The sequence below is a fragment of the Littorina saxatilis genome, linkage group LG9 (assembly GCF_037325665.1).
Source record: "Littorina saxatilis isolate snail1 linkage group LG9, US_GU_Lsax_2.0, whole genome shotgun sequence".
Taxonomy (NCBI): domain Eukaryota; kingdom Metazoa; phylum Mollusca; class Gastropoda; order Littorinimorpha; family Littorinidae; genus Littorina; species Littorina saxatilis.
In genome coordinates, this window is record NC_090253.1 from 19847384 (window position 1) to 19863789 (window position 16406).

The 16406-nt window shown below is 42.9% G+C and overlaps 2 protein-coding genes and 1 long non-coding RNA gene across 3 annotated transcripts in view; 2 read left to right on the forward strand and 1 right to left on the reverse strand.

Moving 5' to 3' along the window:
• LOC138975554 (uncharacterized) overlaps positions 1–16406 on the forward strand; it is a 324129-nt gene that overhangs the window by 133636 nt on the left and 174087 nt on the right. The window lies entirely within an intron of this gene.
• Positions 705–9068, forward strand: LOC138975544 (probable muscarinic acetylcholine receptor gar-1). Its single transcript, XM_070348255.1, has 2 exons — positions 705–1264; positions 2982–9068. Exons 1-2 carry the CDS (start codon positions 920–922, stop codon positions 4284–4286), a joined length of 1650 nt encoding a protein of 549 aa, XP_070204356.1. The 5' UTR covers positions 705–919; the 3' UTR covers positions 4287–9068.
• LOC138975545 (muscarinic acetylcholine receptor M4-like) lies at positions 9408–13360 on the reverse strand. Its single transcript, XM_070348256.1, has 2 exons — positions 12882–13360; positions 9408–12141 (listed from the first exon to the last, which is right to left on the reverse strand). The coding sequence occupies exons 1-2, from the start codon at positions 13224–13226 to the stop codon at positions 10603–10605; spliced, it is 1884 nt and encodes a 627-aa protein (XP_070204357.1). The 5' UTR covers positions 13227–13360; the 3' UTR covers positions 9408–10602.

The following is a 16406-nucleotide window of genomic DNA, read 5'->3' on the forward strand; positions in this document are numbered from 1 at the left end:
AGCAGAAATCGGACTTCTGAACTGCCGAAACCTGACATTTCGACTAAAAAAGCACGTACCTTAGACCTTGAGTATATACTTCTTTAAAATGTACTAATGAAGAATCTAGATGATGCCTGAAAATCCTACAAATTTTCATTTTCTGTGAGAGACCTACCTTGCAGCTTGCCTCTTCGTCGGCGTGAAGCGATAAAAAGTTGCGGTGGCGCAAATGCAGAGTTACACGATCCACGGCGTGGTTCAGTTTAATTCTGTTAGTTTGAAAGGTTGACTAAATGTATTACTTCCCATTCACGCGACTTGTTTTTTCTCTCTTGGTTTTCAGGATTTGTTGGAGATACATCCTTTTGGTATTAAACGTTAATCACTTCATTTGGTATCTTGTAGCGGAGTGTTTTTTCTCTCTATTTTTCTTCTGCCTTGTATTCAGGGCTTTTTCGAGTGGCTTCCTTCTGTCATGATAATCCGTCATTTCAATTGTTACCATAGACTAAATCATGTTGTGGAGTGTTGTTTTTTCTCTCTTCATTTAAACAAAAATTGTTTTCACGATTTGTTCAAGTGGTTTCCTTCTTTTTTAAAAGACTTGGTTGACACTTGATTCGATATCCTTACCTTTGACTGTAATTGAATTTAACAAGAGCATTCAACCCAAAACGAGTTACGGATGTTATTTTGATATCCAGTCCACAATTTGTTTTAGGCTGTACTGTAAGGAACGTATAAAAGCAGTGTGCGCGGTATGGTTTATACTCTGCTTAAATGTTGATTTTACATGGCAGATATCACTGGGTTTTCTGATCGTATAGTGGAGCCTGATATTAACACACACAAATCTGACTTCAAGTAACTACGATCGACTGACCACCAGTGCACTTTTGGTCGAAAAAACAACATCGCAGAAATTAGTTATCAAAAAATGAAGAAAAACGCACACGATCAGCAAAACGCAACCGAGACTTTGCCGGATTTCGTTGGACAAGACATCCAGCAGGGCACACGTATTGTTTTCATCGCTGTTGGCATCGCTATGGTTCTCTGTGGTGTCATCGGCAATGGTCTGTTTTTGACCGTGCTTTCCAAGCAGTTCAGACGCAGGAGGAGTATTCATATTCTCTTTGTTGCCAACTTGTGCTTAGCGGACCTTGTGACCTTGGGATACTGGTTCTCCTTTTTCGTCCTTGACCTCATTCTGAAGCGTCACCCCGTCGTGAACATGTCCCACTGCGTGTTCAACGGAGCCTTCATAGCGACAATGTACTTGGTAAGTAAAACTGATGCAGAATCACAGATACTTAATTTAAGTCTTTATCTCAAAAGATGCACAAAATGTACATCTAACGTACCCCCCCCCCCCCCCCCCCAATGAAATAAAATTCACAACAACAAAAATCATGGAGTCAAATTCAAGTTTAACAGATCTGGAGACAAAAAATCACATTTTAATACCACGTCAGGAAAATAGTGAGTCACTTGTCCGACTCCTCCGAATACGGTGTATGGGTGCCCATATGGCAAGGTGATGAAAACAAGCGTATGGCGAAAATAACTGTCAGGGAGGATTTAACTTACGCATGTGGCGACTGTTTTACTGGCAACCAAGCGATAGTGGCGGCAGTGATCGTGAGCTTTCATTGGCCTATGTAGCCTACTTACAGGGACACGACTGCCAACTAGTCTCGGCCCGTTCAAAATAACAATGACCGAGACTTTCAGTAATTCCTTCGCGTGACGTCTAACCCTCTTACGTCATAATGTGACGTCTTCAAATGACGAAATGTTAAAGTTTCTACCACAGACATACACACGCACACACACACACACACACACACGCACAGACAGACAAAGTTACGATCGCATAGGCTACACTTACGTGAGCCAATGAGGGTGTGACAGTGCCGCCTCAACTTTTACAAAATGCCAGATATGACGTCATCAAAGACATTAATCGAAAAAATGAAAAAAAAGTCTGGGGATATCATACCCAGGAACTCTCATGAACAATTTCATAAAGATCAGTCCACACACACACACACACACACACACATACACCACGACCCTCGTCTCGATTCCCCCCTCTCTTTCTTGCACAGTGTCACCTATGCTTACTGTGTGTGTGTGTGTGTGTGTGTGTGTGTGTGTGTGTGTGTGACGGAGTGATTGAGTTTGTGTTACTGTTTGTCGATTTCTTACGTGAGCCTTGAAGGCTTCGCCTCTTGTTTTTCAATAAGATTGATTGAAATTTTGGCCAAGCAGTCTTCGACGAAGGCCGGACTTTGGTATTGCATTTCAGCTTGGAGGCTTACAAATTAATTAATGACTTTGGTCATTAAAAATCTGAACATTATAATTAAAAAAAATAATTATAAAACGATTCAAAATTACATTTATCGTATTCTTCATCATTTTCTGATTCTAAAAACATATAAATATGTTATATTCGGATTAAAAACAAGCTCTAAAAATTAAAAATATACAAATTATGATTAACATTAAAAACAATTGCATCTTATTCCTTGTCCGTTCCTGATTCCAAAAACATATATAGATATGATATGTTTGGATTAAAAACACGTTCAGAAAGTTAAAAAGAATAGAGATATAGAAAAGCGTGCTATCCTCCTCAGCGCAACCGCTACCGCGCTTTTCTGGATTGTTAATGTCACTGCCTTTTCCACGAGCGGTGGACAGACGAAGCTACGAGTGTACGGTCTTGCGGAAAAAATGCAATGCGTTCAGTTTCATTCTGTGAGTTCGACTGAGCTTGACTAAATGTTGTATTTTCGCCTTACGCGACTTGTTCTTCTTATGAAAGCTGTTTAATGTAAATAACTTTTCAAAAAGATATTATACAGAATGTTTCATCACCAAACATTCTGCTCATGTTTATAAGTATCAATACGGATACTTTACCTGATTCTTGTCCAATTTCATGGAAATCATGGTGCAAAATGACGCCAACTTCATCTTTTCTTCTCCAGGTGTCTGTGACGTTCTTGGTGAGCATCTCTCTCAACCGCTACCTGCACGTGTGTCACTCTCACCTGTACAGCCGTGTCTTCACGCTGCCTCGCACTGTGGCTTGGTGCCTCCTCACCTGGCTGGCCAGTTCTCTCATCTCCGCTATTCCTGTGCTAGACGGTGAACAAAACACCACCTACGAGTACAGCCGTGGCACCCACATCTGCACCTTCAGCAGGGAAAGAATAACCTACGTGAAGATGATAGCCATAGTTTGGTCAACCTTGCCCATGCTGTTCATCGCTTACTGCAACATTGCCATTTTTCGCTTCTGGAAACGTGCCAAGCTGAGTACTAGCGGCTCCCTGTCGATTGGAGAGAGGTCGGGCATGGGGCAGAAACTACTCGCTTGTTGGAGGGCTGGCGTGGAGAAGCTAAAAAGGAATGATAGCATAGCTATTGTAAGATTTTCATCTCAGAGAGACATTGGAAACGAGGAACTGTCTGGGTCTGACAGCCCAGAAACGTCTGTTTTAGAGCTCGAACCTGAGGATCACGATGATGCCGCGAGAGCGAGATCTAGAGATGACGATGTGAATGACGTTGAGGTTTTCGACTCGCGGAGCCGTAGCCATGACAATGACGGCACAACTATGACAGTGGCAGAAGATCGGGGTCGCATGGTCGCTGATTCGACCAAACACGAGGAGAGAAAAACTGAAAGCCCTTTAAACACAACGCCCACTCTTCTCAACTTATCAGTCATGGACGAAATCCCACTAACGAATGAAAGCAAAGAAGTGGCAGAAAATAGCAACTTGAGAGATTCCCACACTGTTTCCGGAATATGCCAGCAGCCTGTGGCGGCTCAGGAAACCGCAGAAGTTGATACTCAAAATGCTCCTGCGTCACCATCAGCAACCGCGTCACAACCGTCACTTAAAGTGACGTCAGTGTCACAGAAACCGCTCGGCCTTGGTTCTTCCGCAACCCATCAGGCACAGCATCACGATACTCCCACGCTTGATCTACAGAGGCTGCAGAGGAGAAAGAAAGCCAAGGAGGAAGCATTCATCCGTTCTCTTTTCATCGTCTTTCTCCTTGCTGTCTTCTCTTTCATCCCTTTCGGCGCCATTACTGTAGCGAAGCTGAAAGTCAGCGTGTCAGCGGAAGTCGTCATGATCGGCAACTTCTTCCTGTTCCTCAACAACTCGGTGAACTGGATCGTGTACGGCGTGATAAACGCTGCGTTTAGAGACGGCTACACTCAGCTGTTCACGGCCTGTTGTCCTGGCAGGAGAGTGCGTGCACAGATTCAACCCTAAATGGACGGCTCTGACCAGATAGGGGGAGGGCCCCTAATATGGACAACTATTTACATTTAGTCAAGTTTTTACTAAATGTTTTAACATAGAGGGGGAATCGAAACGAGGGTCGTGGTGTATGTGTGTGTGTGTGTGAGTGTCTGTCTGTCTGTGCGTGTGTGTGTGTAGAGCGATTCAGACTAAACTACTGGACCGATCTTTATGAAATTTGACATGAGAGTTCCTGGGTATGATATCCCCGGACTTTTTTTTCTCCATTTTTTCAATAAATACCTTTGATGACGTCATATCCGGCTTTTTGTAAAAGTTGAGGCGGCACTGTCACACCCTCATTTTTTAATCAAATTGATTGAAATTTTGGCAAAGCAATCTTCGACAAAGGCCGGACTTTGGTATTGCATTTCAGCTTGGTGGCTTAAATAATAATTAATGAGTTTGGTCATTAAAAATCGGAAACTTGTAATTAAAATTATTTTTTTATTAATCGATCCAAAAACAATTTCATCTTATTCTGCGTCATTTTCTGATTCCAAAAACATATACATATGTTATATTTGGATTACAAACAAGCTCTGAAAATTAAAAATATGAAAATTATGATTAAAATTAATTTTCCGAAATCGATTTAAAAACAATTTCATCTTATTCCTTGTCGGTTCCTGATTCCAAAAACATATAGATATGATATGTTTGGATTAAAAACACGCTCAGAAAGTTAAAACGAAGAGAGGTAAAGAAAAGCGTGCTATGCAGCACAGCGCGACCACTACCGCATTATTCTGCATGGCTTGTCGATTTCACTGCCTTTGCCACGAGCGGTGGACTGACGAAACTACGAGTATAATGTGGTCTTGGTGAATAAAGCAGTGCGTTCAGTTTCATTCTGTGAGTTCGACAGCTTGACTAAATGTTATTATTTCGCCTTACACGACTTGTTGTTTATTGCTAATAACTAGCTTGTTTTCTTGCGAAGAAGTTTCATTTTGTGGTTGGTAGTCCTTCTCTCTTAGTTTAACTAATTAGAGTGAAATAGCTTTGATAGACCTTCAGCAAAAATTAAAAACAGAAAAAATCACAAATGGTCCATATTAGGAGCCTGGGCGCCCAATATGGACCAGTGAAGCGGCCTTAACGAATCACTGTAAAAAGCCCCCTATACTTCAAAATAACACGATACAACTTTGTGTGCAAGTCAGACTAATTCAAATATGCTTTAGATTTAGCTGTTTCGGGTTGATGAGAGTATTATTTGAAGCACACCAGGAAACTGAAGAAGCTTATCAAAAACAGAGTGAAAATAAGTGAAATTATCAACTTCCACAAAAAAAGACTATTTGTTATATTTTTTTGAAATCTTGAGGGCTAGTTATAGATTATTTTCAGCAAGCTTCTTAATGAATTAATTAAAATTGCCTTTAGTTTTTATTTTCTTCGATTTGTTGAAGGTGGTCCACATTAGGGGACTCACACATACTTTGAGGTTTTGCTATTATTTTTTGTTTGCAGTAGAAACTCGGGGTGCACACTGTTAAAATGTAACAAATACTGTCTTAGCTGTCATATATAGCCATTTTTGTGTTATGAAAGCTTTGGCTGTGGACAGAAACGAGTCCGTTTTAGGCGGCAAATTTAGAGTGAACGCTGCCAAAAGTGAAAAAAAGCGAAAAAGCCTAACGGTTTTGAGGTTTGTGTTTCTGCAACTGTTTTGACATGTACAACTTATCCAGAGAGGGTGAATAAAGCGAATGAAATTGTTTTGAGCGCTCTAGCGCCGTTAGTTTGTCAGAACAGGATGTGGTCCATATTAGGAGCCGGTCCATATTAGGAGCCTTTCCCCTACTACAGTGTTCTAGATGATCGAACGTGTAGCAAAGACCTGTACGTGTACGTGTAGATATTGTGTCACCCGTGACTCACTTTTTTCTCTCCAGTGTTCCAAATCATACGTTGTTTTGCTCCCACCAAGACTGCAGATCTTGGCAAACGCGTGACGTAAAAACTAGATTTGATGACGTTACCCGTACACGTTCCCGTACACGTGCTGAAAAGTGCCACATCTAGATCTTGCTACCAAAACTATGGAATTTAAGCCACTCGTGCATGGTTAACGTTTACGTCAGAGAAGGCTATACTCAGCTGTTCGCTACCTGTTGGCCCTGCAGGAGAGCGCGTGATCAGATCCAACCTTGAATGGAGGGCTCTGATCAGACACTAAGGATTTTAAGTCACTCGTAAACGTAAGCTGCATCTGGCATTGCGCGATACAGTGCATGCGAGGAGATGCTCGCTGTAAAATAAGGTAACTACATTCAGACCGTCAACTCGCCTGGTTCTACGGTCTGTGGCTTGGAGGCCGCCGGTTCTGTGACCGAGGTCTTGTCGATTTCGTAAATGAAAGAGGTTACGAATAGGATTAACAACGCGTACAGCCTACGTATTTTGTAGCTTCACAAATGCGTAACTCGGTGGTCACGACGCATACTTAGTCTTTTGCGGAACAACGTATGACGTTTTGGTCCTAAACGGGAAAAAACGTTTTCGTTTTTCGTCGTGTTGCGGTCTTGCATGGCCAACATCATGGGGTAAAGCAGAAACTTTTAGGCGTTAGACGATACAGTTTAACGAAGAGAAGATTCTGTATTTATTGGAACTTGTAAAACCCTGAACTATAAGCTCAGTGTCCTAAATCAACCCTCTTCGTGAACAGTCCGGTATGTAGTTATGTCCCTTGAACATCAATGTGTGGTTTACGTAAGGAACAGACTTAAAACACGAAACTATCGCATTTTCCCCACCTTGTATGCAGGCGCTGTCATTTGGAATACAAAGGATAAAGGTTGATTGTTCAGGGTACTTAGTTTTAACAGCGACCAGCGTTGAAGTATCTTCAGTAAGAGTTGTAAATAGCCTTGTTTCTTTGACACGCTGTACAACGCACAGACTTACGACAGGGGAGTAGCTGTCGTAGAGTTACGCTGAACGTTGCACACTTCGTACGCGTCATAACCAGAATGTTTTGAGGTTAATTACGTTGTTCGTAGGCTCTGCGCATATGCGTAAAGCCGCTAAGTATATTCGTCAAGACCTCGGCCCCTTATTCGGTTGCGCAACTTACCCAACCTTTGACTACCACTGCGGTACTGTCTTCATAACAGTCAGACTTAACGCCCCTACTACCCACTCTCTACCGGCACGGTTGGCCTAGTGGTAAGGCGTCCGCCCCGTGATCGGGAGGTCGTGGGTTCGAACCCCGGCCGGGTCATACCTAAGACTTTAAAATTGGCAATCTAGTGGCTGCTCCGCCTGGCGTCTGGCATTATGGGGTTAGTGCTAGGACTGGTTGGTCCGGTGTCAGAATAATGTGACTGGATGAGACATGAAGCTTGTGCTGCGACTTTTGTCTTGTGTGTGGCGCACGTTAAATGTCAAAGCAGCACCGCCCTGATATGGCCCTTCGTGGTCGGCTGGGCGTTAAGCAAACAAACAAACAAACAAACAAACCCACTCTCTGTGTGCGCCACGCTGACTGTCTCCCTCAGAAATTGTGTTGTCAAAGTAATGAACAATCAACTGAAATTGTGACACTAATTCTGTGATGTGTATGCTTTTAAGTCTTTGGAACTCTCTGTTTGGCGTTGGTTCTGAAATCGCAAAAACATTTTTCCCGCTAACGTTCCAACATTCAGAATAAAAAATGAATAAGTACCAGCTAATTAAAGGCCCAGTAAGCCTCCCGTAAACCATCACAGATACTGTCAGACTTTTACACACAGTACAAACACCCTTTCATTTAAACACTCACCGCTTGAGAACATCCTAGGTGCCCTCCGTAAAGAGCGAGCAATTTTCAAAGAATTTATTATTTTTTGCGTGGTTTATCTTACCCCTGAGCCATCGTGAACCCGTGTGATCCAGTTTCCTTTTTTTCTCTCACAATTTAGTAGTCAGTTTGTCATTTCAATGCGACTCGCTGTAAGCTTATCTGCAATAGCACGGTATTGTGTACCTCTGAATCTAAAACGCCACAAACGGCTGCGAACTAGAGCGGTGGCGGTTGACGTTCGATGAGCGTTCAAATGGAAGTATGCTTGCACTGTATATGTAGAGACTCGGGGAGCTCAGTGATGGTTTACGGGAGGCTTACTGTGCCTTTAACGTATCTTGTTCGTGGATTCCGAATCGGTTGGCCAAGAAAAAGCAAAGCGGTGGAAATGCATGTTCACCATGGTTCAGTGAGTGAGAACTGATGTTTATGAAACACTGCTGTCTTTATTACTTTTTCATAACGAAATATAATGTTTTTAATCTCACAAAGGTATTTTTGTGACTTATGTATGTGTGTTGCTTTGTTTTGTACATTGGACAGAGTGTGGTTTTAATAAGTTTAACCGTTGTAAGAAGTAATTATGTAGACAATATTATTTGTTTAATTATTTTATTGGTGAACCGTGTGTCGTTTATGATACTTTGATCATTGGTGTTTGTGTATTTATTCTTTTATTAATCGTCAATATCTTGATTTACATTTCATTATTCATTTAAGTATCTATTTTCATTACCTTTAAGAACATTTTGTCGTTTGTGTAAAAAGTGAATTGCAGCAAAATGGTACATATCTTGTATTTTGCAGAAAATGTGTGTCAAGTTAACTGTGAAATTAAGGAATTATTTATGGTGAGAGTGCAAATGGAAAGGAGAGAGAGAGAGAGAGAGAGAGAGAGAGAGAGAGAGAGAGAGAGAGAGAGAGAGAGAGAGAGAGAGAGAGAGAGAGAGAGAGAGAGACATACCATCAAATGAAAACAAACAAGTGAATTTAAGGTGGCTGCTCTTGGCCACTTTGGTAAGATTTATATTTTCTAATCTACCCACATTTTTTATTAATTGGACCAACTATTTATTATATACAGTTGAGATTAGAATGACAATGTTGATAATCTCGCTTAAACATATTGAAATAGAGCAATAAAAAGATGAGTACAGCTGAAGTGTGTTTGTTTGTTTGTGTGTGTGTGTGTGTGTGTGTGTGTGTGTGTGTGTGTGTGTGAGAGAGACAGAGAAAGTGTGTGTGTGTGTGTGTGTGTGTGTATGTGTGTGTGTGTGAGACAGAGAAAGTGTGTGTGTGTGTGTGTGTGTGTGTGTGTGTGTGTGTGTATGTGTGTGTGATCGACGAACATTTTCCAAATAATAGCGAACCATAGCAAACGTTCTTCGGTCCGCTGTGGACGTTGTCAGTGAAGGAACCAATCGCTGTGCAGGGCTAGTGACTTGTAAGCAAATGAACTGATCAAGTTGCTACTTAAGTTTCGTAAATACATTTTAAATTTACATTTAGTTGAATTTTCAAAACCCAAAGGGCTCAACTTTAATCATGTAGAAATCAGTACATTTTCCTTGCCGGTTTGCATGGCGTAAACTCCACAAAGTATCGTTTTACCTCTGCCGGATGTGTCCGATCGCAGTCATACGTAGCTTTGTGGTCTCATTGTTCTAACTGTTCTCGAATCTTGTGCCACAGCAGAAAAGAGATACTTATTCAAATTACACTGCCGTCACTAGCTGACGTGGTGACAGCTCTTTAAGACGCTCAGAGCAGTTAAGGACACAACCTAAATAAAAGGTATGTAGGCTATATTAAAACACACAATGAAACCTCTTTGCCTACATCATAGAGCTATGACGAAAATGCGGTCGTTAAAATAGCGATTTTAACGACGAATTTTTCAATGGGCGTCAGAGTTTTGCTTCTGTAATATAGAGCTACAAAATACCCCAAACAATTTCCACCACGAAAACTCTGCTATGTTTGCTTTTTTCAATCGGCGATCGAGATTCTTAAGTGTCAAGAGGGCGTACGCATGCGATTACGGTGCTAGAATTAGCAATCAAATCTTGATGACAAAGACTGTGCAGGGCTGTGCTCAAATCGTTTGTTAGCCCTGTACAGCGCTTGATTCTTTTAGTGTGACCCTATTCTGACGTTACGGACCCACCACCACCGCCGATATACCCCCGCTGCTGTCTCCCTATTTAATATCTACTTACACAACAAACATACAAACAGAAGAAAGAAGGTAATTTTTGTGAAGAAAAGGGTTGTCTTGACTGGTTTTCTGTATTCCCTTAATGAACCGTATCAGTTGTCCTTGTTATCAGATGATGTGCTGCTAGGTTCAAAATATACACACATGTGATACAATACATATTTTAGACTTCGTTTTTGTATTCCATGGTAATTGAAACAGAGTAGTGTGATAGAACAAAGGATCTGTTTACGACAATACATTGTATTGCAACTTTATCGTCACAAGTCCCGAAGCTAACAGCGCGAAATGCTGCTTGCGTCATCATCTTCTACGTCATTGCGCGACAGGACAGGGGAAATCAGCGACGTAGATGACGGGTTTAAGTCGCTGGTGGTAGCGTTACTTCTTGGGGCTGATGGTGTTACGAGACTGCTGAGCGATACGTTGAGGTGGGTACCCTCCCCACCAGCTTTCCTCCAGGAACAGCAGGATGTGAGTATTTTCCGCGAGTAGTGAACGTAGCCCTGTCTGAAGACCGGGTTCATGACGCCGTACACGATCCAGTTAACCGAGTTGTTGAAGAACAGGAAGAAGTTGCCCAGGATGACGACCTCAGGCGACAGGCTGACGTACGTGCCGAGAACGGTCATAGCGCCGTACGTGATGAACGTAACAACCGCAAGAAGAAAGACGACGAAGAGAGAACGGATGAAAGCCACCTCTCTGGCTTTGGTTCTCTTGGCTCGCTTCTTGGCAGTTTGTTTGGCTGTTTTTGGAATCTTGTCAGCTTGCTTGGCTGGTGATAGACGATTCCGGGGCACCGGAGGGGATTGAGCGAAGTCAAGCATTCTTGACCTTTGCGTGAACGAGGAGGTCGTGCGTAACTTGGCCGTTGTGCTTTCATCAGCAGCATCCCCTGGACGTTTTGAGGGTTGATCAGGATTTGTCAGAGCGCCGAGCTGTGTCCCTGGACCAGCACCAGTCTCTGTGTCTTCGATTTTCAGATCGTCTCCGCGTTTATCTATTCTATCTTCTGAGTCAGTGTTCATGGACACATTTGACAGAGAACGGTCGTCGTCGACCTCGTCGTCAGTTACTTCAGCGTCATCAGGGACACGGTCACCAATGACGGAGATATGCACGCCATTCATATCTTCTGCACGCGTCTTCTTCTCGGACTCTGCAATCTTCTTATCTTCGCGGTCGGAGTCTCTGTTGTTCATGGCATCAACGCATTCTTGGACTCCAGCCTCCAAAACTTGTGCGCTTTCAAAACGATCGTCACTCCCGTGTGCTGTGATCTCAACAACAGCACTATCCGTCTCATTTTTCATGCCTTGAACGCTTTCAGTGGGACTGTACTCGCTTCCTTGTGCTGATGTTTTACTAACAACATCTTCCGTGTTGCCTTTTTTCACAGCAGCCCGCAACCTGGCGATAACGTTCCGTCTCTTGCCCTCAACCCTCGTTCCGTTCAACAGCGGATAGTGTCGGCGTATGGACAGTCTGGCTCGTTTCCAGTAGCGGAAAATGGCGAAGTTGCAGTAGGCGACAAACACCATGGGAAGGATGGCGTACACCAGAGCTATCACCTTGAAGTAGGTGAATCCTTGTCGGTTGTAGGAGCAGAATCGGGTGACGGGGTTGTAGTGGAAGTTGGTGTTGTCTGCGGTGTCCATGACAGGTAGAAGGGCGATGCAGAGGCTGCTCAGCCAGACCAGAAGGCACCAAGCCACAGTGCGAGGTTTTGTGAAGACACGTTTGTACAGGTGAGAGCGACACACGTGCAGGTAGCGGTTGAGGGAGATGCTGACCAGGAAGGAGACGCACGCCTACAGACAAAATAACATAAAAAATACATAAGAAACCTATATTCAAAGGTACCTGCACATGATAGGTAATTAGCACGACCCTCCATGACAAGCTGCATGGTCCTGTGGAGGCTCTACAAAAGACCACCAGCTTCATATCCAGAGCTGGACTCCAAGTGTAAAAAATGGCGATCGACAAGAAGAAGGAAGGTAATTAGCTTGGTTTGCTTTCTGAATGCTAAAATTGTTGAATTTTTTTCTATTCTGGCATTTTTCTTCGATTTGGGGACTGAGCATTTAGGTTTTTGGACATATTATGTTGGAGTTTTCCTCATTAAAGTAGCTGTTACGTAACCCTTGTTAAAGAAATCTTCAAGCCAAACAGTGGGTAAAATAGTTAACTTAGCTGCGATATAAAGAATGGTGCAAAAGTTCTTTGACGTATACCTTGTCTGAAAACAATGATAGTATGAGAAATGTATTACAAATCCTGTGTTAGTTATTATCATGCCTTTTTGCACAATGTTTAATCACTCACATTATTACGAAAGCTCATTGAATATTGATTATTGCAAGACAGGATAAATCTGTTGTGTAAGACTAACAGCTTGCCTGTTTTACGACCACTAAACTCAACCGTAGACTATCCAAACACATGTAAAAATAGAAAGAAACGGAAGAAACAATCGGAAAAAAAACCCACACAAACAAACTTAACATATAAAAATATCTAAAAAGCCGACTATGCAGTGTCTACTTACCAAATACATTGTTGATACAATAATTCCGTTGGCAACACAGTGGGCGTAATTCACGACCGGATGTCGATTCAGGATAAGGTCAAGGACGAAGAAGGTGAACCAGTATCCCATGCTGACAAGGTCAGCCAAGGACAAGTTGGCCACGAACAGAATGTGAACGCTCTGTTTGCGTCTGGACTGTTTGAAGATGACGAGTAAAAACAGACAGTTACCGATGACTCCACCAAAAACCATGATGACACCCATTATGATAAAAGCGGCACGTGCGACATCGTGTATGTCTCCACTAACAAAATCTAGCGATGTTTCCACAATATTCACAGACTCTTCTGGGGTCTCCATCATGGGGATGAAATCAGATTGTAGAAAGCGTCTTTGGAGACACTGTTGTCAGTCAGTAAAGTTGTACCGTGGTTGAATGACTTCGTAGTGGCAATATTTCCGAAAAAATATTAGTCTGCAGACTTTAACCTTCACTGCAACTTCTCCGAATTTGGTTACCACTTCCAAAGGCTTCAACTTTTTTTTCTCAGAGTGAATCTATTCTCCTGTATCTCGAACTTCGTGAACGCTTAAATAGACAGTTTATTGTGGAAACACAGAATAATTTAGTCACTTCTTTTGAGATTTGTTTTCAGGCTTTGCCAAGAATGAAACAGCCTATACGTCGCTTAATTCAGCCGTATTGTTCTTTACTCAAAAGATGGTGATAGAGTGCGAGACGATTGAAGAGAAACGCCTCGCGGAAGACCAATGTTCTTCTATTAAGAGACTTTACAAGTCAGATGACATAACATTGTTCATTTGCTTCCCTGTATATTTTGAGCGAGTTTATGATGAACTCATCCAGCTTGTGGATTCTTTGAGAATTCCTTGTTTCCTTGTTTTAGGAGTGAAGCGGACTGTACAGTTGACTGAACATCACATCGGTATCGGACATCAAACATAATTCGGCATGTTAGTTGTCTAGTCGTCCTGTAAGCGGATGCTTTGGGAGTTCCGTTCTGATAAAATATGTCCTTGTTTGTAGCGTGAAAGGGTTTATATATACAAAATGTTCTATGGACTTAAACTCAAATTCGGTCCATAGGACACAGACCGGAAAGTTTTTTTCCATCATGCATCCTATTACGCTGTGTGTGTGTGTCGGGGAGGGGGGAGTGTGTGGGTGGGGGGTGTGTGTGTGTGTGTTCTCACACATGCACGCACACATACATTTAAGCACACACACACTCATACACACACACACACACACACACACACACACACACACACACACACACACACACACACACACACACACACACACACACACACACATTCTCTATATTTCTCTCTCTTTCCCTGTCCCCTCTCTCTCCCCCGCTCTCTCTGCCCCTCTCTCTCTTTCTCTTTCTGTGCCCTCATCTCTTTTCCCCCTCTCTCTCCCCTCTCTGTCTGCCCCCTCTCTCCCTTTCTCACACACACGCTCTCTCTGCCCCTCCCTCTCCACTCTCTCTCCCCTCTCTCTCTCTCTCTCTCTCTCTCTTTCTCTCTTTCTCTCTCGCCCTCTCTGACCCGTCTCTCCCTCTCTCTCTCTCTCTTTGTCCTCCCCCTCCCCCTCTCTCGCTCTCTGTATCTCTCTCTCCCTCCCTTTCCTCTCTCTCATTCTGTCCCCTAGCTCCCCCTCTCTCTCTCCCTCTTCTTTTTGTCGAACGGCTAGGCTTACTATGTAAGTTATAGTCCTCCCATTCAATAAAGGTAAAGCATAATATTATCTCTAAACTACTGTAGTGGTTGCAGGTTTGTTTTCTTTTCTCTACCGTAGTGAAACAAATTTGTATTTTGTTCTGTTGGACTGAATACCAGTTAAATGTTCGAAGTGTATTTAGAATTAGGGAAAGAAAGAACGATAGGAAGACGGAACGAAAGTAAATAATGAGGATAGTCAGGCTACTAACAAACTAACCAGTCAACTAATTACCTGCTTATACAGTGATTGATAATTAACTACCAAACTGAGTAGATGACTAAGTCACAAACTGACTGAGTGACTGACTACATGTCTGCCCGACTGACCAAACAACAAGCGAACTTACTAGGCCTAAAATTAAGTGACTGACGAACTAACGAACTAACGAACTAACTAACTGACTGACTGATTGACTGGCCGACCAAACATCTAACTACCTAACTTACTTACTAACTGACTGACTGACTGACCGACCAAACAATTAACTTCCTAACTTACTTACTAACTGACTGACTGACTGACTGACTGACTGACTGACTGACTCACTGACTGACTCACTGACTGACTCACTGACTGACTGACTGACTGACCGACCAAACAACTAACTACCTAACTTACTGACTGACTGACTGACTGACTAACTGACTGACTGACTGACCGACCAAACAACTAACTACCTAACTTACTTACTGACTGACTGACTGACTGACTGACTGACTGACTGACTGACGGACTGACTGACTGACTGACTGACTGACTGACTGACTGACTGACTGACCGACCAAACAACTAACTACCTAACTTACTTACTAACTGACTGACTGACTGACTGACTGACTGACGGACTGACCGACCAAACAACTAACTACCTAACTGACTGACTGACTGACTGACTGACTGACTGACTGACTGACTGACTGACTGACTGACTGACTGACTGACTGACTGACTGACTGACTGACCAAACAACTAACTACCTTACTTACTTACTAACTGACTGACTGACTGACTGACTGACTGACTGACTGACTGACTGACTGACTGACCAAACAACTAACTACCTAACTGACTGACTGACTGACTGACTGACTGATTGACTGACTGACTGACTGACCGACCAAACAACTAACTACCTAACTTACTAACTGACTGACTGACTGACTGACTGACTGACGGACTGACTGACCAAACAACTAACTACCTAACTTACTTACTAACTGACTGACTGACTGACTGACTGACTGACTGACGGACTGACTGACTGACTGACTGACTGACTGAATGACCGACCACACAACTAACTACCTAACTGACTGACTGACTGACTGACTGACTGACCGACCAAACAACTAACTACCTAACTTACTTACTAACCGACTGACTGACTGACTGACTGACTGACTGACTGACTGACTGACCGACCAAACAACTAACTACCTAACTTACTAACTGACTGACTGACTGACTGACTGACTGACGGACTGACTGACCAAACAACTAACTACCTAACTTACTTACTAACTGACTGACTGACTGACTGACTGACTGACTGACTGACTGACTGACTGACTGACTGACTGACTGACCGACCGACCACACAACTAACTACCTAGCTGACTGACTGACTGACTGACTGACTGACTGACGGACTGACTGACTGACTGACTGACTGAATGACCGACCAAACAACTAACTACCTAACTTACTTACTAACTGACTGACTGACTGACTGACTGACTGACTGACTGACTGACTGACTGAATGACCGACCACACAACTTACTTACTAACTGA